This window comes from Syngnathoides biaculeatus, chromosome 6 (assembly GCF_019802595.1).
Source record: "Syngnathoides biaculeatus isolate LvHL_M chromosome 6, ASM1980259v1, whole genome shotgun sequence".
Taxonomy (NCBI): Eukaryota; Metazoa; Chordata; class Actinopteri; order Syngnathiformes; family Syngnathidae; genus Syngnathoides; species Syngnathoides biaculeatus.
The window spans coordinates 23,556,983-23,578,393 of NC_084645.1; the positions used below are offsets into that span (position 1 = coordinate 23,556,983).

General features: G+C 44.4%; 1 protein-coding gene across 12 annotated transcripts in view; it reads left to right on the top strand.

Annotated features, from left to right (window-relative positions):
* Positions 1-21,411, top strand: part of LOC133502492 (unconventional myosin-IXAa-like) — a 122,661-nt gene that overhangs the window by 43,458 nt on the left and 57,792 nt on the right. For all 12 annotated transcript variants that reach the window (XM_061823341.1, XM_061823339.1, XM_061823340.1 and 9 more), the window contains 2 exons: positions 20,952-21,046; positions 21,291-21,353. In XM_061823341.1, coding sequence (XP_061679325.1) covers positions 20,952-21,046; positions 21,291-21,353 — 158 coding nt within the window. The remainder of the gene's footprint in view (positions 1-20,951; positions 21,047-21,290; positions 21,354-21,411) is intronic.

The following is a 21,411-nucleotide window of genomic DNA, read 5'->3' on the forward strand; positions in this document are numbered from 1 at the left end:
TTACAAACTCAAACACCATCCATCCATCGATCCATCCATTTTCTTTTCCACTTATCCTCACGAGGGTCACGGGCAGAGCTGGAGCCTCTCCCAGCTTTCAACGGGGCAGGAGGCGGGGTACACCCTGAACCGGTTGCCAGCAAATTGCAGGGCAGATCGAGACAAACAGTCGCACTCGCAATCACACCTTGGGGCAATTTCGAGTGTCCAATTAATGTCGCATGTTTTTGGGATGTGGGAGGAAACCGGAGTGCCCGGAGAAAAGCCACGCAGGCACGGGGAGAACATGCAAACTCCACACAAAGGCGGGGTCGGGATTGAACCCGGGACCTCAGAACTGTGAGGTTTACGCGTTCCAGCTGAGCCACCGTGCCCCCACAAACTCAAATACATAATATAAAATGAATATACGTAAAGTACATATTGCTGGAAATCAATGGGGTTTGTGAATGATAGGGATAGGAGGATACGTTTAGGAGCATGTTTGGTATCAGATCCAAGAAAATCCAAACAAGGTGAAAAATTGTTTTGAATAATGTCTTTTTCTTTTCAGGCCACGTTGCCTGACGCCAACGATATATAACGTCTACTGTTCCCCTTAAAAATGGATTTAATCCACTGAACTCTCAACTAGTCACGGTTTGCTTTTCAAGAGGAGCTAAATTTAGCTTGCGTTGTTAGCGGAAGTTACGGCGGTTCTTCGCCGCATGCGTATGTTTTTGCGCTGATGAGTGATGATTACAAGGTCTTCCGTAAGCGATTTGTTTTCAATGATAAGGAAATAAGGTCATTTTGAAAAAACGTTGTATGGCACCGGTGTCAAACTCAAGGCCCGGGGGCCAGATCCGGCCCGCCACATGATCTTATGTGGCCCGCGAAGCCAAATCTATTGTGTCAATTTCAGTTATTCTTGTAAAAATTTGTACAAAAATTTCAAATTGTCGTATATCATAAATGATAAAGTTGAGATATGACATGAATAGTTTAAAAACACATTACCCTGGATTTCTGATTCCAAAAGTAGATCATGAATTGATGATCCAAACACGATGAGACGATTAAATATTTGTGTTGTTTCACAGTCATGACGGCCCTCCGAGGGAAACCGGAACCACAATGTGGCCCGCGAGAAAAATGACTTTGACAGTCCTGTTGTATGGGGCTTTGGATTTCAGGCGGGAGCTAAGTTTAGCCTGGGTTGTTAGCAGAATTTATGGAGAGTCTTTGGCGTTGTTCCTTTTGAAAGATGACCTCAATTTTATACAAGTGTTTAGGGATTCCCGATTGTGGTATATTTACACTTTAATCTATCGGCAAATACATTTTTTTTTAGGGTAAACGAAATTGGCTTCCGGGGCCGGATCGTGAAAACATTCCCGGGGGCGCCGCTGAGCCGCGGCAGCCCAATTAAATGCATCAACGTGAACTCCACGCGCTCCTCCTGACGCTATAAGTCTGCGCAGAGGAGATGAAAGCGCTCGGCTTCATCCTCCTCTGCGTCCCCCTCCGCTATCATCACCCCCCCCCCCCCCCGAAGGATGGGAAGAAGAGAGAGAAAGAGGGAGGGAGGGCGAGCGGCGGCGGTGTAATCCTCAAAGGCGAACGAGGGAGACATGATGGAGTCACTTTTACCCAACCCAGTGTCCCAGTTTTGCCGAGCGAGCTAACGGCGAGTGAAGTGACGCCACAGACCCCCGCGGCGAGGGCGGGGGGGGGGGGGTCACCTTGGAAACCAGGGGTGTTCAAACAGAAAAAAAAAAAATAATATCAAAAGCCAAGGAGAAGACGGGTGAAGAGGAAGTCCGTCTAACGTCCGTGACTTGTTGATTTTAGTAGACAGTTTTAAATTGTCGTTATCAATTGAATTTTTTTTTTAATACGCGAATGTCAAAGGGGGACACGTCGGGGGAAATAGCAGACGACGTGCCAATTTTCCACAAAGACTGCCGTCCAGGACCAGAGGAAATACTCAAATCGCCGCCGCGTATCGTGCAGTAATTCACCTCCGTCCTTCCGAGAGCGCGCCCGTCCGTGCGCCCAGACAGCGGCCCATAATTCCACGAGTCCTTCCATTTTGGCTCCCGACGCGACCGAGTCTTGTGCGCGCTGAGTTATGAACTCCGAGCCAGACTCGCCGTCCAAGTTGCAGCTATTTGCTTTGGATGCGGGGAAGTCCATTTTTTTTTTGGAGGGGGGGGGGGGGGAAGAGGACTCCAGATATGGCCAAACTGGAAAGTGGACTTGTTGGCCAAAATCACATTAAATCCACCGTGTTTGTGTCATACATTTAAAAGGTTTTTTTTTTTTTTTTTTTATCAAGATGGGGAATTTGGAGCTAATTGACCTGAATATGAATTTCATAGCATTTCCGTGACATTATGAGATTAAATGTTTTCTTTTCTGAGACCAAATTACTTTGTCTTTTTTTTCCCCCCCCAACTGGGTCCCGTTTTGTATTCAAAGTGATACGTTTTCTGTTACAGAACATCCATTGCGCTCATCCTGTCTTTTGTGATCATATATTTTTTTTTAAACAAGTAATATCCAAACTCATATTACAATTTAAAATGGAATAGATTCTCCGTCAATTCTGCTAACAATTGAGGCAATATTTAACTTTTTCCTGACATAAAAAGATCTTAATCACCGTAATTTCCCGCCTACAGAGCCCACCTGATTATAAGCCTCACCCAGTACATTTGTAAAGGAAATACCATTTGGTACATACATAAGCCGCACCTGTATAAAAGCCCCAAGTGCCCATATTGAAACTCACATTGAAACATGGCATATTTACAAAGAAAGACAGTACACAGAAACAATTTTCAAAGTTTTAATACCTTAACTTAGCTTAACATAACACGGTAGCACGATCAGGGCTGGTTAAAAAAAAAAAAAAAAAAGCAGTGGCAGCCACACAGTCGCGTGGCACTAACACTAGTCCAGCGCTAACGGGGCCAGTTAAAAAAAAAAAAAAAACATACACCGGTAAAAATCCCTGAGACAGAAGCAACACTCTAGCACAGTGCTAATGCTAGCGCAGCGCTAACAGGGCCAGTTAAAAAAAACATACCGGTAAAAAGGACTGAGACAGCAACAATACTCTAGCACAGCGCTAATACTAACGCAGCGCTAAATGGCCCTGTTAAAAAACAAACAAACAAACCGTAAAAGTCACTTCCTCGGCACATATATTCCACCGGTCTCACTCTTACCTTTTCCGCTCGAGTGGCTGGCCGTTTGAATAAAAAATGCACAAATTAGCCGCATCACCGCATAAACCGCGTGTGAAAAAAGTCACGGTTTATAGGTTGGAAATTACGGTAAAAAGTATCATCCCAGACAAAAGATAATCTCATATATAAATGAATGAGTGATGATTTGATTTTGGGGAAAAAATAAATGTTGCAAAACTGTTTGTCTCCGCTCGTATGGCATCAAATTAGCGACTCTGAAGTAATAACATTAGATATTATCTAAACCTATACATGAGCAAAACTATTTAACTTCCGCTAACAACGCAAGCTAAACTTGGCTCCTCCCCTCCCCTAAACTAATCTACGAACAGTCGAGATCTGTCACTTCAACAGACTTGCTTGACGCCAATTACTGTCGGTCTCTTAGCCAGGGCCTTTGTTTCCAATTTGTGGTTTCCGAAAGAGGACAGCAATTGGTGAGTTTCTCAGCAAATAAGTGGAGAATTTGCGGTTGGGTTACGGTTAGCAAACAGCGACTGAAAATAGTTGGGGGTGGGGGGGGGGGGGGGTCAACGCTGCAGGTCAACAGAAATAATTTTTCGGGTTACTGTGAAAATCTGGCCAGGATGACATGGTAAAAAAAAAAAAAAAAAAGTGGGTGGGGGAGGGGGCGCCGCAACAAAACTTGTAAACGGCATTCTCCCGTGTTAACACAGCAGAACCAAAAGTTTGGGTCAGTAAAGTAGGTTCTCCGGGCGTTGCCATGGAAACAGCGCAAGTCCTTCCGATTTTCTTGACACCCGTACCCCGTTTTCCGACATAGGCTCTCCGCTGACGCAAACGCGTCGGCTTGCCCGAGCCGTCGGCTGAGAAACGATCGCGCCGTCGAAACGCGTGATGTTTATCACCTCGCCCGGCGGCGGCCGGTTTTGTCTCGACGGGCCGTTCTAACGACCTCGCCGCTTCTCGACAGCCGTAAAAGTGCGGCGCGCGGCTCCGCTCCGCCAGCTACGCGGTGAGCTCGTCACGCGAGGTTTTTTCCCCCCCTCGTCCCGTTGGACTTTTTTTTTTTTTTTAGACCGCAAATAGAGACTCTGCACCTCCCCGGTCAGACTGCGGTTATCGCTGATGGACAGAAGTGCGCTGAAACACGAAAGGCCTCATTTTTAGACTCGCTGGAGCAAAGTTTAGAACTTCAAACGTGTGGGGCAAATCTTTCATGGTGTTTCTGCTCCCTCTCATTGGACAAGAACTGCATTATGAGCCAAATTGGGGGGAAGGAAAATAGGTCATTGTTCTCGTCTTCCGTTTGCCTGCGAAGACTTTCTCCAGAGTGGAGACGCTTGTTGTGGGTGGGCTCGTTGCTTTTGTATCCAAACAAGGAGGCCCTGTAAAAATGTTCAGAAATCAATGTTTATTAAGTACTGTACTATAATAAACGATAACAAAGTAGGGTAGAATATTGTACAGCAGAGTACACAGCAGCCCTACGAATGCCATTCAAACTAGCAGTCTACCATTCTACCGGGAATTGTTGTTTGTTTTGTTGTTTTCCCTCAAAGTCAAACACTGCACTACACAACTGGACAAAAATTATATTCTATTTGATGTGCGTTTATTAGACACACAGCCAACATCTTTGATGGACAGACCAACGTCTTGTAAAAAGTCTTTTTAGAAGGGTGGAAGCTGTTATACATACAAAAAGGAGGAATAACTCAAAATGTCTGTCCGAATTCTTTTTGTCCACGTTGTGATTTGCAGTGTGTGTCACGTAGACCTCGTTGACTTTGCGCATCCCAAGTAACCATCAGTCCATCACAATTTGTAACGGAGTTCCTCAGGGAAGCAGTTGAGCTCCCACCTATCACTAACTAAAAGTGTGGGGGCAGACCCAAATGCAGGACTTCCAGGCAGAGGCACAATGTTCAACATGGTTATATTCAGGGAAGTGGCTGAGGTCCCATCTGTCACGAACCAACGGTGCGGGGGCGGACCCAAATGCAGGACTTCCAGGCAGAGGCATAATGTTCAACGTGGTTTTGTTCAGGAAACTGGTCGAAACCAAAAAGCAGTCCAAAACGAGGCGGAGGCACAAAAACGCCAGGCTAGGCAGAGCAAGGTCTGATGACTATGGTGCAAACTAACAAGCTTAAGAGGACGTGATAAAACAAAAAAGGCACAGAATCGCTCTGAAGAAGGGTTGCTTTAACTTACGCATAGAAGCGGAGACTCCCACAGGCAGTGAATGCAACTCACTAACACAAGGCAACGAACTGGCAAATGCCAGTGACAAAACGCCAAACTTAAATAGATGGTCTAATTCGAGTCCAAATGGAAAACAGCTGTGACAGGTGTCAGAAGTGGCACCGCCCAGAGCAGAGGCCAGGCCACACCCCTCTTGACAGTGCCCAGGCCTTGCTCATGACGCCATCATTTTTTATTTTTTTTTTTTAATGAAATTTGATCGCTCCTCGTCCCGAGAAACCGTTTAAAAAAAGCTGCAATTTATTTTCCAAACGGATGTTGCCATCAGCCACATTTTCTATATTTTTTACTCGATGTGTCGTGACCACATATCCCAATATTTTTGTGTCGTGCACTATACGTGTTACAGCACACACGCCCTGCTCCCACGCAAATGAATCATCTCTCGCCCCGGCGTGCACGCAATATGTACGTGTCGATCTCCCGCCGGGATTAGCAAAGCGGCGCAGGGATTTTCCCGCACTGCCTCCTCGCGTGAAGTCTCGCGTTGGCCGTCAGACGCGACGCTGCCGTACACTCGTCAGCAGTTTACCTCAGAAGGGACGCATCGGTCTCGACTTTTATAATGAGATGAGCCGCAATCTTCGCCGAACGCCAAACCTTCTCGCTGAAAGCAACACGTCCGCACACCGGCTTCTAATTTGTGCATTTGCCGGACCGCAGCGAACGCACCAGGAGATTTTGTCTGGCCGCGCGGTGTGACGTTTATGGCCGCGAGTGTCAAGGGGGATCGATTTAATGACGGGAGCCCGTAAACTCAAAATTTCCAAAATGGCTCACGAAGGCTCACATGTTGGAATAGGACACCCTTGGCATCCCTGCGTAAAAACACAAAAATACTGTCCGTTCCCCCCCTAACCCCCTCTAAAAAAAACGTTGGCCCAATACATGCGCGTTCCGTTGGGATAGTCAAAGGGGGAATTTGAAGAGAAGCGAGATTTGAACGTAGCCTCGTTCCGCAAATCTCTCCCTCGAGACTCTGACCTAAGCCACGCCCCCTCGCCAATGGGCACAAGAGCGCGAGTGCAGTTTCAACAGAATGCTGGAGTAGCAGTGACAATACTGAGCAAGTCTTTGGAGTGTAAACAAGCTGATGTTGGCTCACAGCTGCCATGTTGGCCGCATGACTTCATGGAAAGAGTTACCGTCACAGTAATTAGTTTCAAGTTGTTCTTTTTTTTTTTTTTTTTGTCTGTAAAATCAATTAAAACCCAGAAACCGCTGATAAATGACCTGTCGAGCAGAAATCTTGCGCCGCTTCTGGATCCCGTCAGCTGCCTCCCCCCTCACGATTTGCTTCTTTGCTCTGCTTCTGTTTGTTGGTTTTATGTCCAGTTTTTAGGTATTTAAAAAACAAAAAAAAACAAACGTATTGTCCTCAGTATTCTGCAATGGATTCAGCAAAGTTCCTGAAGCCCAAGGTAGCACCTGTGTATGAGGTGACGATGGGGGGGTGGGGGGGGTCATGAATGTGCCTGCAACTGCACTAGCAATTATTGACACCTATTTAGACAAAAAGTTAATTAACTTTTTAAAATTGCATCCACCTCTTTAAGATCCAAAACTTCAAAGTTTAGATGCTGGTTTTCGAGCCCGACAATATTTCCCTCAAATAGTAAAAAATTACTTTTTAAAACTGCATCCACCTCTTTAAGATCCAAAACTTCAAAGATTAGATGCTGGTTTCGAGCCCGACAATATTTCCCTCAAATAGCGTACGTTTCTTTAATAGATCCCTGCCTCCAATTAGTCTTCTGCGGTATTATCCGACAAAAATCACCGACCTCCATTTTTCCCGCAGGGGTTAAAAAAAACAAACTGTTGTCTGTTCAAATTTTGTTGTAAACCAAAACAGCAGCACCTGAAGATACATAAAATGCTCATACAATTCGGACTTAACGTTGTATGAATGATGATTTTAAAGTGTCACCGTCACGTGAAGCATGATTTTTAGTTTGTTTTTAATGAAAAAAAAAAAAAAAAAAGGCATCCGGAATGGAACCATCCGTTTTTCACCACACAACATGATTTTGACGCATCTGGCTTTTTGTATCTCCAGCCATGAAAATCCTCTCGAGGGATTTGTTTTGGAGAAGAAGCAGGAAGTGACGTTACGAGCAGACGCCCACTGAGGCGGGTTCGTGTGTTCATACCAGTTTTACCTGCGGGAAGGTCGCTCTTTGTTCCTTTGTGTTAGCCAAAATGCCAGCTCGTTCGTTGTCTTGCTGGATATTGTTCGAAAACTCGGGAGGATGGATTCACTCTTCACACGTTTCCAAAAGACCCGCTTCGTCGTGAAAAAATGGATTGCACCGGTGCAAAGGACGAGAGCTTTGTCGGTTCCAAATGACAGGTAGGAGTGTATAGAGCTATTGAAAAAAATAGTTTGGGGGGGATAACGGTGTTAGCGTTATTCATCTGTTGGCGTTCTTCATTGCAGCCGCGGAGGTGGATCGGGCGGGGAAGTGGTTTGGTCGCGTGCTGGAGGAGAAAGAACCTCTCTCCCCCAACTGGTGTCAAGGCACCCCTGAAATAGTTACTTTGCCCGGCACGGGTTCCCCTGAGTGCGCTACGTACTGTCATACATACTGTCAGGGAGTCTGTTGTTAGTTAGAAGTGAGCCGCATGTCATCTAAATATGCCTCAAAACTATAGCGTAATATTGCCCCGATCACTTGACTCGATTGTAAGATGTTCTCTTCTTCGAAAAGAGCTTCCGTTGCTGAAGGGGTGTCGGAAAATACGAAAATCTCTGTTGTTCGTCTCCCGTAGCAGGTGGTACGGCGTCTCCTCAATGGCGACTGTCCCAGGGTGACATTTGTAAATGACAGGCAATATGGCTACCACTGGGATGTCGATGTTTTGCCCATGATTGACAACTCCCCGCCCATTATTTTATTTTTTTTTTTGTACAGACATCGAAGTGAAAAATATGATGTGCAGTTTTCATAATATCTATTTTAACATGTGTATAGGCATGTCGGTGGAACCTTTAAGTCCGTTAAGATAAGTCGCAGTATGAATACCGGGATGAGATCCTGCCCCGAGTGGAGGAGTCCAGTATCTTGGGGTCTTGCTCACGAGTGAGGGAAGAACAGAGCGGGAGATCGACAGACGGATCCGGTGCAGCGTCTGCAGTGATGCGGACTTTGTCTCGGTCCGGTATAGTTAAGAGGGAGCTCAGTCGAAAGCCGCAGCTCTCGATTTACCACCCTACCCTCACCTATGGGCATGAGCTGTGGATGGTGACCGAAAGAACGGATACAAGCGGCTGAAACGAGTTTCCTCCTCAGGGTTTCCTGGTTCTTCCTTAGAGAACGGGGGAGAAGCTCAATCATCAGGGAGGGGCTCAGTGTCAAGCCCCTGCTCCTCTGCATCGAGAGGAGCCAGATGAGGTGGCTGGGGCATCTGATTCCGAGCACATCCCACTGGAAAGAGACCCCGAGGACGACACAGGACACGCTGGAGAGACTAAAGTCTCTCGGCTGGCTCGGGAAGGCTTCGGCATCCCGCCGGAAGAGCTGGAAGAAGTGGCTGGGGAAAGGGAAGTCTGGGTATGCCTGCTGAAGCTACTTCCCACGTGGCCCGACCCGAAAAAGTGGGAGAAAATGGATGGGTGGATGAATTCCGAGGTTCCAGCTGGCTTTCACGTTCCACTCCGCAACATTGTGTGCGTCCACGGTTCCGTTCACTTGTCGTCCTTTTGTTTGGTTTCCACGTTCACTTGACCTCAATTGTAAACATTGTTTATTACGGCGAACACAAATGGTCCAATGCAAACAGGGCAAAGGCCTTCCTCCTAATAGGCAAATAACGCCATCATTCCTTCCTGGGTGGTGAGTCAACCGCCACGCGAGCGTGACCTCCTTCCCCGAGTTGGCATTTCGCACCGGAATGCAAATGGCCTCGTCGAGAAGGAGTTTACCCTCTCGACTCACGCGAAACAAGTCGAGTGAAACGTCCCTCCAGTAAATTGCCGGGGTCAACGAGATGCGCCGGCTTCTCACCGTTCGTGTTTCCGACGCCATGTTTAGTCATGGAGGTGGCTGTTAAAATATGGAAATGCGCCCACGTGGACTTCACGAGGAGGCAGGAAAACCGCGCCGTTGCGCTGAGCCAAGCCGGAAAGCGCAAATATCGATCGTAAATACATTTTGCAATGAAATATCACCGCTGAGCTATGATTATCATGGCCTGATCTTTACAAGGGTGATAATCAAATAGTTGTCATGATATACATGAATGAAAATGAATATTTATGTCCAGTGTGCATTGTATTTATGAATTCACATTCATTTGATATACATAATGTAGTTTGTACTATTTTTTTAAAAATATTTATATTAAATGTTGGACACTCTAAATTGCCTCTAGGTGTGATTGTGGGTGCGACTGTTTGTCTCGATGTGCCCTGCGATTGGCTGGCGACCAGTTCGGGGTGTGCCCCGCCTCCTGCCCGTTGACAGCTGGGATAGGCTGCGGCACTCTCTGCGACCCCCGTGAGGATAAGCGGCAAAGAAAATGAATGATTGGATGGATGTACATTGTATTTATAATTTCACTTTCATTTTATGTACATAATGTAGTTTGTACTATTTTAAAAAAATATATTTATATTAAACGTTGGACACTCTAAATTGCTTCTAGGTGTGATTGTGAGTGCGACTGTTTGTCTCGACGTGCCCTGCGATTGGCTGGCGACGAGTTCGGGGTGTGCCCCGCCTCCTGCCCATTGACAACTGGGATGGGCTCCAGTACTCCCTGCTACCCCCCGTGAGGATAAGCGGCAAAGAAAATGAATGGATGGATGTACATTGTATTTATAAATTCCCTTTCATTTTAAATACATATTGTAGTTTGTTCTATTTTTTAAAAATATTTATATTAAATGTATTGACTATAATTTATATTTATTAAAAATCTACTTGGAAAGGTGTAGTATAAAAATTGATGCGTGCGTGGATGTTTTAAATCCTTCAATTTAAATTATATAACGACTAAAAATAAATAAATAAACTAAAAACATTTCAATTTTTTGTAGGAAAATGATTTTTTATTTTTAAATGTAAATATGTCAATGTAATTCTTGTTTTTTTTTTGCATGAAAATGATTATTTTTAATCATTATTTTATGTTTAAAATACAGATTTATTTTTTTTAACCCATTACTTCTTCTTGGCTGTTGTGGAAAGGCTCTTACACATAACATATAATAATGAGAACGCAGATAATGATTATATTCACTGCGCACTCATGGACACAATGGAACCTTTTTTTTTTTTTTTTTTTTTTTTTTTACTGTGATCATTGTCACTTTTTTTCTCTCCGCTCATCCTCCTCACGCTTTTCTCCCCCTTTCGCTTCATCTCCTGGCCTTGTTCCGCCTCTGTCGCCGATCCCGTGTAGCTGTGGGTGTGGTTTTTTTTTTTTCCCCGTTTTTCTTTTCTTTTTTTTTTTTTTGTCAAATCCTTTATTGGGCCTGTGAGTTGGGTCGTTCCTGAGGCCAATGGGATCCAGATGTGGTTCAAGATGGTGACAGCAACTGTTGAGAGAGAGAGAGAGAGAGAGAGAGAGACAGAGAGAGAGAGAGAGAAGAGAGAGAGAGAGACAGAGAGAGAGAGAAGAGAGAGAGAGAGAGAGAGATGCGTGTATGCACGTTTGTTTTTGCATGTGAGAGATTGTGAGAAATTGGACGATTGAGCCAAAAGTGGAAAAGTACGTCTTTGATTCATATTTTTTCCCACACACGGCTCTGGAGTATTAACCAGTGTTGGAAATCACACTTCACGCAGTGTAGAAAATAAGTATTTGTACACCCTGCTATATTGCAATTTCTCCCACTTCGAAATCACGGAGGGGGTCTAAAATTTTCATCGTAGGTGCATGTCCACTGTGAGCGAGATCATCTAAGAAGAAAAATCCAGAAATCACAATGTATGATTTTTTTTTTTTAATTGATTTATTTGTGTGATACAGCTGCAAATAAGTATTTGAACACCTGAGAAAACCAATGTTAAAATTTGGTACAGTAGGCTTTGCTTGCCGTTACAGAGGTCAAACATTTCCTGTAGTTGTTCACCAGCTTTGCACACACTGCAGGAGGGATTTTGGCTCACTCCTCCACTCAGATCTTCTCTAGTTCAGACGCGTTTCTGGGCGGTCGCTGAGATTTTGAGTTTCAGCTCCCTCCAAAGATTTTCTATTGGATTTAGGTCTGGAGACTGGCTAGGCCACGCCAGAACCTTGCTATGCTTCTTACGGAGCCACTCCTTGGTTTTCCTGGCTGTGCGCTTCGGGTCATTGTCATGTTGAAAGACCCAGCCAAGACCCATCTTCAATGCTCTGATTGCGGTCATCCTCTCTTTAATACGGTGCAGTCGTCCTGGCCCATGTGCAGAAAAACACCCCCAAAGCGTGATGCTACCACCCCCGTGCCTCACAGTAGGGACGGTGTTCTTGGGATGGAACTCATCATTCCTCTTCCTGCAAACACGGTTTGTGGAATTATGACCAATAAGTTCCATTTTGGGCTCATCTGAGCACAAAACCTTCTCCCATGACTCCTCTGTATCATCCAAATGGTCATTGGCAAACTTAAGACGGGCCTTGACATGTGCTGGTTTAAGCAGGGGAACCTTCCGTGCCGCGCATGATTTCAAACCATGACGTCTTAGTGTATTACCAACAGTTACCTTGGAAACGGCGGCCCCAGCTCCTTTCAGGTCATTGACCAAGTCCTGCCGTGTAGTCCTGGTGTAATTCCTCACCTTTCTAAGGGTCATTGAGACCCCGCGAGGTGATATCTTGCATGGGGTTCCACTCCATCATCCATCAGCTTCTTCCATTTTCTAACGATTGCTCAAACAGTGGACCTTTTTTCACCAAGCTGCTTGGCAATTTCTCCGTAGTCCTTTCCAGCCGTGTGGAGTTGTACAATTCTTGTCTCTGGTGTCTTTGGACAGCTCTTTGGTCTTGACCACGTTACAAGTTTTGATTCAGGATAAAACACGGAGTGGAGATGGACTTTTAAAGGTGGACTAACAGGTCTTTGAGGGTCAGCTGTCTATCTAGCTGATAGACAAGTGTTCAAATACTTATTTGCAGCTGTATCACACAAGTCGTTAAAAATCATACACTGTGATTTCTGGATTTTTATTTTTAGATTATCTCTCACAGTAGACGTCCACCTACGATGAAAATTTCAGACCCTCTCCATGACTTCCAAGTCCGGAGCAGGGTGTTCGAATACTTATTTTCTTCACTGTATGAATGTTTGTTTGTAATGTGCGCCCTGTGATTGAGCAGCGACCGGTCCGGGGTGCACCGAGCTTCAGCTCGCCTGCGACCATTGTGACACTAATGAGGACAAGCCCTGTAGCAAATGATGGACGGGCGGACGCTTGACTGCATGCGTGGGTTTTGTTCGAGTACTTCGCCATCGTCCCACATTCAGAAAACATGCACGATAGAGTCATCGAATACTGTAAATTCTCAAAGTGCCTTGCAGTCGTGCGTCGTACCCCGCCTCTCGCCGACGTCAGCCGGGGGTGGGCACCAGCTCACCCGTGACGCCGAGTGCAATAAAAAATGGATGGATGCGTCGCCCCGCAGGCTAAAGCTCACGCGGTTCGACAGCCGTTCGGCTTTGTGAAAGCGGAACAAATGTGTCACGAGCCACGTTCGAAAAGTGACTCTGCCAGTAGTAAAGAAAGACAGTGAATCACACTTTTTAAGGGTGCGGTACAGCGCATGGTTTTTAAATTTAAAAAATGAAACTTAAAAAAAATCTCAGCCATCGTTCCATTTCAGCGAATTCCTCAGGTTCTTTCAGAGTAAAATCCACACGAGCCTGACCCTTCTTCGGGTTACAAGCTTACAATCACAAACAAATAATAAGTTGTCCCGGGATTTATGACGGAGAAGGAATTTAACGACGACAGCGTTTTTAAATTAGCGGCCAAACGAGACAAATGTGTTGCAAATGCGACTCGTAAACAGCAGGGGAGAAGAAAGATTATAGCGCTCGTGTTTAACGAGCGCACTGAATGTTCAGCCAGTAAATGAGGTCAACGGCGGGCCGACATTTCAAAAGAAAGGAGTGCTCTTTAATAAAGTGGCAAGGAAGTCGAGATATACCGTAGTTGAATGCGTGCCTATTGGGTTTGATTCAGGGGATAACCAAACGTTTCCTGATCGTATTTCCCCTGCTTTTATCTTTAAGTCCAAAATATGTCATCCTGCACTCTCCACATGTTCTTTGAGGCTCTTCAGTCCTCCTCATAATTCTATGGTGTCAACGCTGTGCTGTGAATGAAAAGCTTTTTCTACGCTAACTAGCCAGCCCTCGTTTTCCTCCTAACCACAACCCCAAAATTTTATCATTTTCATGTCTCAGTTCTCTGTGAAAAAGGCAAGAGATCTATGCTTTGCTAGCAGTTAGCTTAGCAGGCTTCCATCCAGCCCTTGTTTTGATCCTAACCACGACCCCAAAAAAAATAGTTTATTAATCTACTCGGGAAAGAACTAATCCGACAAATTCATTGTGTGGGACAAGTTTGCAAGCATTTTATCATTTTCATGTCTCAGTTCTTTGTGGAAAAAGGCAAGAGATCGATGCTTCGCTAACAGTTAGCTTAGGAGGCTTCCAGCCAGCCCTTGTTTTGATCCTAACCACAACCCAAAAAAAAAGTTTATTAATCTACTCAGGAAAGAACTAATCCGACAAATTCATTGTGTGGGACAAGTTTGCAAGCATTTTATCATTTTCATGTCTCAGTTCTTTGTGGAAAAAGGCAACAGATCGATGCTTCGCTAACAGTTAGCTTAGGAGGCTTCCAGCCAGCCCTTGTTTTGACCTAAGCACCACAACCCCAAAAAAAAAGTTTATTAATCTACTCGGGAAAGAACTAATCCGAACAAATTCATTGTGTGGTGCAAGTTTTGCAAACATTTTATCATTTTCATGTCTCAGTTCTTTGTTGGAAAAAGGCAAGAGATCGATGCTTCGCTAACAGTTAGCTTAGGAGGCTTCAGCCAGCCCTTGTTTTGATCCAACCACAACCAAAAAAAAGTTTATTAATCTACGCAGGAAAGAACTAATCCGACAAATTCATTGTGTGGGACCAAGTTTGCAAGCATTTTATCATTTTCATGTCTCAGTTCTTTGTGGAAAAAGGCAACAGATCGATGCTTCGCTAACAGTTAGCTTAGGAGGCTTCCAGCCAGCCCTTGTTTTGATCCTAACCACAACCCAAAAAAAAAGTTTATTAATCTACTCAGGAAAGAACTAATCCGACAAATTCATTGTGTGGGACAAGTTTGCAAGCATTTTATCATTTTCATGTCTCAATTCTCCGTGAAAAAGGCAACAGATCGATGCTTCGCTAACAGTTAGCTTAGGAGGCTTCCAGCCAGCCCTTGTTTTGATCCTAACCACAACCCCAAAAAAAATAGTTTATTAATCTACTCGGGAAAGAACTAATCCGACAAATTCATTGTGTGGTGCAAGTTTGCAAGCATTTTATCATTTTCATGTCTCAGTTCTTTGTGGAAAAAGGCAAGAGATCGATGCTTCGCTAACAGTTAGCTTAGGAGGCTTCCAGCCAGCCCTTGTTTTGATCCTAACCACAACCCCAAAAAAAAAGTTTATTAATCTACTCAGGAAAGAACTAATCCGACAAATTCATTGTGTGGACAAGTTTGCAAGCATTTTATCATTTTCATGTCTCAGTTCTTTGTGAAAAAGGCAAGCAAGAGATCTATGCTTCGCTAACAGTTAGCTTAGCAGGCTTCCAGCCAGCCCTTGTTTTGATCCTAACCACAACCCCAAAAAAAATAGTTTATTAATCTACTCGGGAAAGAACTAATCCGACAAATTCATTGTGTGGTGCAAGTTTGCAAGCATTTTATCATTTTCATGTCTCAGTTCTTTGTGGAAAAAGGCAAGAGATCGATGCTTCGCTAACAGTTAGCTTAGGAGGCTTCCAGCCAGCCCTTGTTTTGATCCTAACCACAACCCAAAAAAAAAGTTTATTCATCTACTCAGGAAAGAACTAATCCGACAAATTCATTGTGTGGGACAAGTTTGCAAGCATTTTATCATTTTCATGTCTCAATTCTCCGTGAAAAAGGCAAGAGATCTATGCTTCGCTAACAGTTAGCTTAACAGGCTTCCGGCTTGATTAGTCGGTCAACTAATTTACTGAAACTGCAATCAAGCTGGATGCTAACGAGCAAGCTCCCATTTTGCTTCTAACATATTTTATCACTCAAAAAAGGGTTTCTTAATTTACATGGGAAAGAATATCTGACAAACATATTTTACAAGATGAAGCAATATTTCATCATTTTAACACTCCATTAATCTGTGAAACACTTGAGCTAACTCGAATGTTAAAGGGAAATTCCAGTGGTTTGGAGTAACAATGTATCCAATAGGTCATGTAATATGTACTGTATCTTGATAATATGATGTTAATCCTCTCTCAGTTAATGTTTTTTTTTTTGAGAAGATTTTTATCGGCAATTATGAATTTTCATGGGCGCCGCCATTTTGGCGAGTCACATGACCTACGTCCGCGGATGTGACGTATTAAGTGCCACAACAAAGAAATCTTCGCCGGTTTGTAGTGTCTTTACATGCGGTACCACCACCATCAGACACGGTATACTACTTTACCGTATCGTGAAATTTTGCCATATTTCGGACAGAAATAATCCGCGGAATGTTCGGTGGTATCTTCCACCCGGTGTGGTTTTGTAGGAATGTAACCGAGTCTTTGTTTACGCACTTAATGTCCGGCGCGCCGGCCGAGTAGTCAGACTCGCGTCAATTCGTCCGAAGAACCATCTGAAAATTCGACATTATTTACAGCTACAGGTTCAAATCTGTATGGAAGTATTCCTCAGTCTTCCCGATCAACCGATACTGCTATTTCTTCATCAAATTAATGTTAAATCCGAGAAATCGCCACTGGCCACAATGGTTTCCCGACGTAAGCGAGCCTTTGGCGCCGCGCGTTATTACGTCACATCCGCGCACGTAGGTCATGTGACTCGCCAAAATGGCGGCGCCCATGAAAATTCGTAATTGCCGATAAAAATCTTCTAAAAAAAAAAAAAAAAAAAAAACATTTAACATCGAGGAAAAAAAACAAAACACAGTTCATCCAATGCAGTACGTCATTTGTCTGGTGGAAAATGATATCAAGGTATTTGAGCTGTTTTACAACCTTTGTACTTTAAGGAAAATATTACTATGCTAACAAGCTTATTAAAAACAGTACACAAAAAAAAATGGTTGATTAATTTACCCGAGAAACTGCTAATCGGAAAAAAAGAGTTGTATAAGGTAGTGGCTAGAACAAGCATTGTATTACTTTGAAACCTCAATTCAGATGTGAATCAGGTGAGCTAACTCGGCTAACAGTCACTAAGCTAACACGCTTCAACAAGCTTCCATCTCAGCGAGTAGGTCAGCTAATGTTCTTTTGGGGGTAAAATACAGCCGCTGTGCTGGAGGCAACCGGTATGAAGGTTAAAGTATTTGAGTATTTCAGTTGCTTTTACCCCCTGCTGTGATGATCCAGACGTACAAATTGCTAAAGATTGGTTCCACTTATGTCGGAGAACAATTTGAGAAAAGGAAGTGAATTCATTTTTCTTTTTTTGGGGGGGGACTAAAATGAATATCAAACTCAAGCAGTTGCCAGCATTTTGTCATTTTAAATCACCGTGAAACAGATAAGCTAACGAAAGCTAAGCTAGCCCTGGCCTAGTTGGCGTGCTTCCACCTGTGTTTCCAAATGTAGGTCACCGAAAGGTTTTTTGTAGCTGACGGGAAAACACTGCTGCTCTACTGGGAGAAAGAAAATAATAAGATTTTTGCAATTTCAGATGATTTTACCCCCTGCTAACAGGAAGCTCATGACATGCTAATTAAACCGGCTAGCCCCCACCGTGCTCCGTTTCCTCTCAACACGCTAAATCCTGTTTCGGAAATAGCTACATGGCTTGTCTCCTGTTAGGCTGAGGGGGAAGAGAACTATAAGCAGGAGAGGAAGCAACAACTGACGGATGCAATAGGACGGCGTGGAAAAACCTGGGGGGGGGACGAGAAGCATATATTAGCATAACGTTATTTCGCAGTCTGTGCAGAGCTGCACATTTGCATGGACGTGGGATGTTAGCATATCTGCGTTTCCGATTTAACCTGAGTTAGCGCGAATGAGTTTGTACGGTAGAGCAAAGATATACAAAACGTGCTAATGTAGAGTAGCTCCGACGGCAGGCAGTACTTTATCACATTTCGGAGAACTGCACCCATTGAAGGTAACGATATATTACAATACGTAATATCTTGAAATGAACATTTGCAACCAACTACGAGCGTTAGCGTGTCTACAGTTGAACTAAATACAATACAACCTCGGTTCTCGAACACATTCCGTTCCAGAAGGCGGTTTGAGAGGCAATTTATTTGAAAACCAAATCGATATTTCCCATTATAATGAATGGAAAAAGAAATAATGCGTACCAAGCCTAAAAAATGTGGCTTTTTAAATGATTTATTTTAGCTTTCCCTGATAATAAACTGCATAGTACAAATACATGTGTAGTTTAAATACTTTATACAATAAAATTATTTAAGAACTATATTTATTTTTTGCTTAAAATGTATGCTTTAGCAGTAGAGTAGGCTAGTCCGGGAGTGCATTGCCGAATCTGTAGCGACTCGGCCCCCAGCTGTGTAAACTTTTTTTTTCCGAACAAAAGTGCAGAATAACTTAAAACAAGCAATAATGAGGGGGGGGGGGGGGGCAAAAAATTATTTTATTTAACAAAAATTAACATACAACAACATTAACTCGTAACTTGAGTTAACGAAATCATTGAAGTTAAACAAAAATGCGGAAATGCTAATGGAACACAGCAGATCAAAACTGTCAAATCTCTTGGGTGGGGGTGACTCCCCCCGTGGAAGATCTTTTATTTTCCCAAAGAACTGATCGAGTGTGATTGGGAGTTAATAGTCCTCAATAGGAAGAAAAAACAAGTGAGTAAACGTAGCTACCGGGACACGTCTACGTACGGAAGCTGCGTTATACACAATAACAAAGCGCGACGTGGGTCAGCGTTATGTTATTCCCGGGTTTTGTCGGGGGTGTTCGAGTACCGACTTTGGTCGGAAAACAGAAGCAAAAAAAAAATCTCGGAATCTTCGTTCGAGTACCGATTTTCTCGCTAACGGGGGCATTCGAGAACCGAGTGCTCACTGTACAATGAACTCGCGACACCGGCGGATAACAATTTATTTTTGTTTCTCTCACGTCAGAGCAGAGAAGAACCTACACAATTTCTTCTTCTTCTTCTTCAAAAAAAGTACTTTTACTGTTCTACATTTTGTTTTTGTTCAGTTTTTGTTTTCTTTCTACATTTGCTAATATACCTAAGCAGCATGCTGAATGGGGGGGGGAAAGTTATGGAAACGTTTCAAAATAATACATTTTAGAGCTGTAATTGCAATACCGCGACACCACAAAAGTGCAATATTTTTGGACGGGGTTATCTTATCAGAATCTGATGTCGGCCCATCCCTTGTTTAAAACATGAAAATATGTATTCACTGTTCAATTTTGCCTCCCGCCGAGCATTCATCGACGCCTTTTGCGCTCCAATTGTTAACTTTTCATCCCAGCCACTCCTCCGGCTTCATCCATCTTTCCATCCTTCCTCCCTCTCTCATCCGGCGTCGCTTTACTTTGCGCTCACCTTTCTTTGCCTTCCGGCCCGCTCGGTCTCTTGTCATCTTCCCATCCTGTCATCTCCGTCTTTTATCTGGTGGTGAGGGGGCCCAGCACACCCCCCTAATGAGAACCTGCGTGGAAAATTTTGAGGCCCCTAATGAATGATGGGACAGATGTGTGTGTGTGTGTGTGTGTGTGTATTTGTGAGGTGAAAGAGAGAAAAATGTAAACATTTTAGAATGTCATGAATAGTGACGGTGGTGTGTTGGGAATTTGGCAGTGTGGTGCTTGGTTAACATGTGCCCCCGCCCCCCCTGCCCCCACCCCTGACCCACGAATACACCCTTCACTTACGCGTATGAACACATGACCATGTGACATCATCATAAAAAGAAAAACCGTTGCAAAATGCTTATTTCTGAAATTTTGAACCACACGTTCCTATTGGAATTTCGGGTGACATAGCAACAATAAAATGCCAATTTTCTCTATGTTCAAACTAAAAACATTTTTTCGACAGAAGCAAGTTTCAGGCAGGTTGAGCTGCATCTGCAAAATAACCGCTGTATATGCAATGCGGCGTATAAAAAATATATATCGCTGAAATATTGATGGCACATTAATCATTAATTGATTGTCAGACGGGGTGTTCATACATTTCAAAATGATTTTTACGTATTAATTTGACCTTGAAAATAATTGGGAGGACATATTCAAGGCTACGGGTGTCGAATGCAAGGCCCGGGGGCCACATGCGGCCCCCCCGCAGCATTTTTGTGTGGCCTGCGGAAGCAAATCGTGTGCGTCGACTCCTGTGATTCTTGGTAAAATTTTTAATTTTGCTAAGGAATAATTCATATATCAGGTGGTTAAGCGTTGGCCACACAGTTCTGAAGACCTGGTTCATCACGGCCCCGCCTGTGTGGAGTTTGCATGTTCTTCCCGTGCCTGCGTGGGTTTTCTCCGGGCACTCCGGTTTCCTCCCACATCCCAAAAACACGCAACATTAATTGGACACTCTGGATGGATGTATCTATGTAATTAATTGGACACTAAATTGCCCATAGGTGTGATTGTGAGTGCGACTGTTTGTCTCCATGTGCCCTGTGATTAGCTGGCAACCGGTTCTGGGTGTACCCCGCCTCCTGCCCGTTGACAGCCGGGATAGGCTCCAACACTCCCCGCGACCCTCGTGAGGATAAGCGGAAAAGAAAATGGATCTTCTAGGACTCTAGTGTCAAACTCAAGGCCTTGTGGCCCGCGGAAGCAAACCATGTGCATCGATGCCTGTGATTCTTGCTAAAATCTGTACCAAAATTTTTAATTTTGCTAAGGAATAATCATATTTATTGAAGGCGGCACAGTGGATCGGCTGGTAAAGTGTTTGCCTCAGAGTTCTGCGGACCCGGGTTCAATCCCGGCCCCGCCTGTGTGGAGTTCGCACTTTCTCCCCGCGCCTGCGTGGGTTTTCTCCGGGCACTCCGGTTTCCTCCCACAACATTAATTGGACGCTCTAAATTGCCCCTAGGTGTGATTGTGAGTGCGACTGTTTGTCTCTCCCTATGTGCCCTGGGATTGGCTGGCGACCAGTTCAGGGCGTACCCCGCCTCCTGCCCGTTGACAGCCGGGATAGGCTCCAGCACTCCCCGCGACCCTCCTGAGGATGAGCGGCAAAGAAAATGGATGGATATATATTACTATCGGAGCTGACGGCGACCGTCTCCCTGTCGTGTCCTCGCAGGCTTTCGGGAACGCCAAGACGGCCCACAACAACAACTCCAGTCGCTTCGGAAAGTTCATCCAGGTCAACTACCAAGCCAGCGGCACCGTTCGGGGGTAAGACGGACCCACGTTACTTTCCGCCTCTGAATGCAAGTGCCGTATTTCCCGCACTATAAGGCGCACCCAAATAGCCTTGAATTTTCTCAAAAGCTGACAGTGCGCCTTATAATCAGGTGCGCCTTATATATACGAAAAACAAAAAAACGTTTTAGAATAGGCCGGTCATTGAAGGTGCACCTTATAGTGCGGAAAATACGGCACCCTATTATTAAAAAGATATTCATGTGTATGGCTTCAGGGCATATGTGGAGAAGTACCTGCTGGAGAAATCCCGTCTGGTGTACCAGGAGCACAATGAGAGGTGAGAGATGAGAGATGAAGGAGCGCCATGACGCGTCCCTCCAGAGTCACTTCCTGTT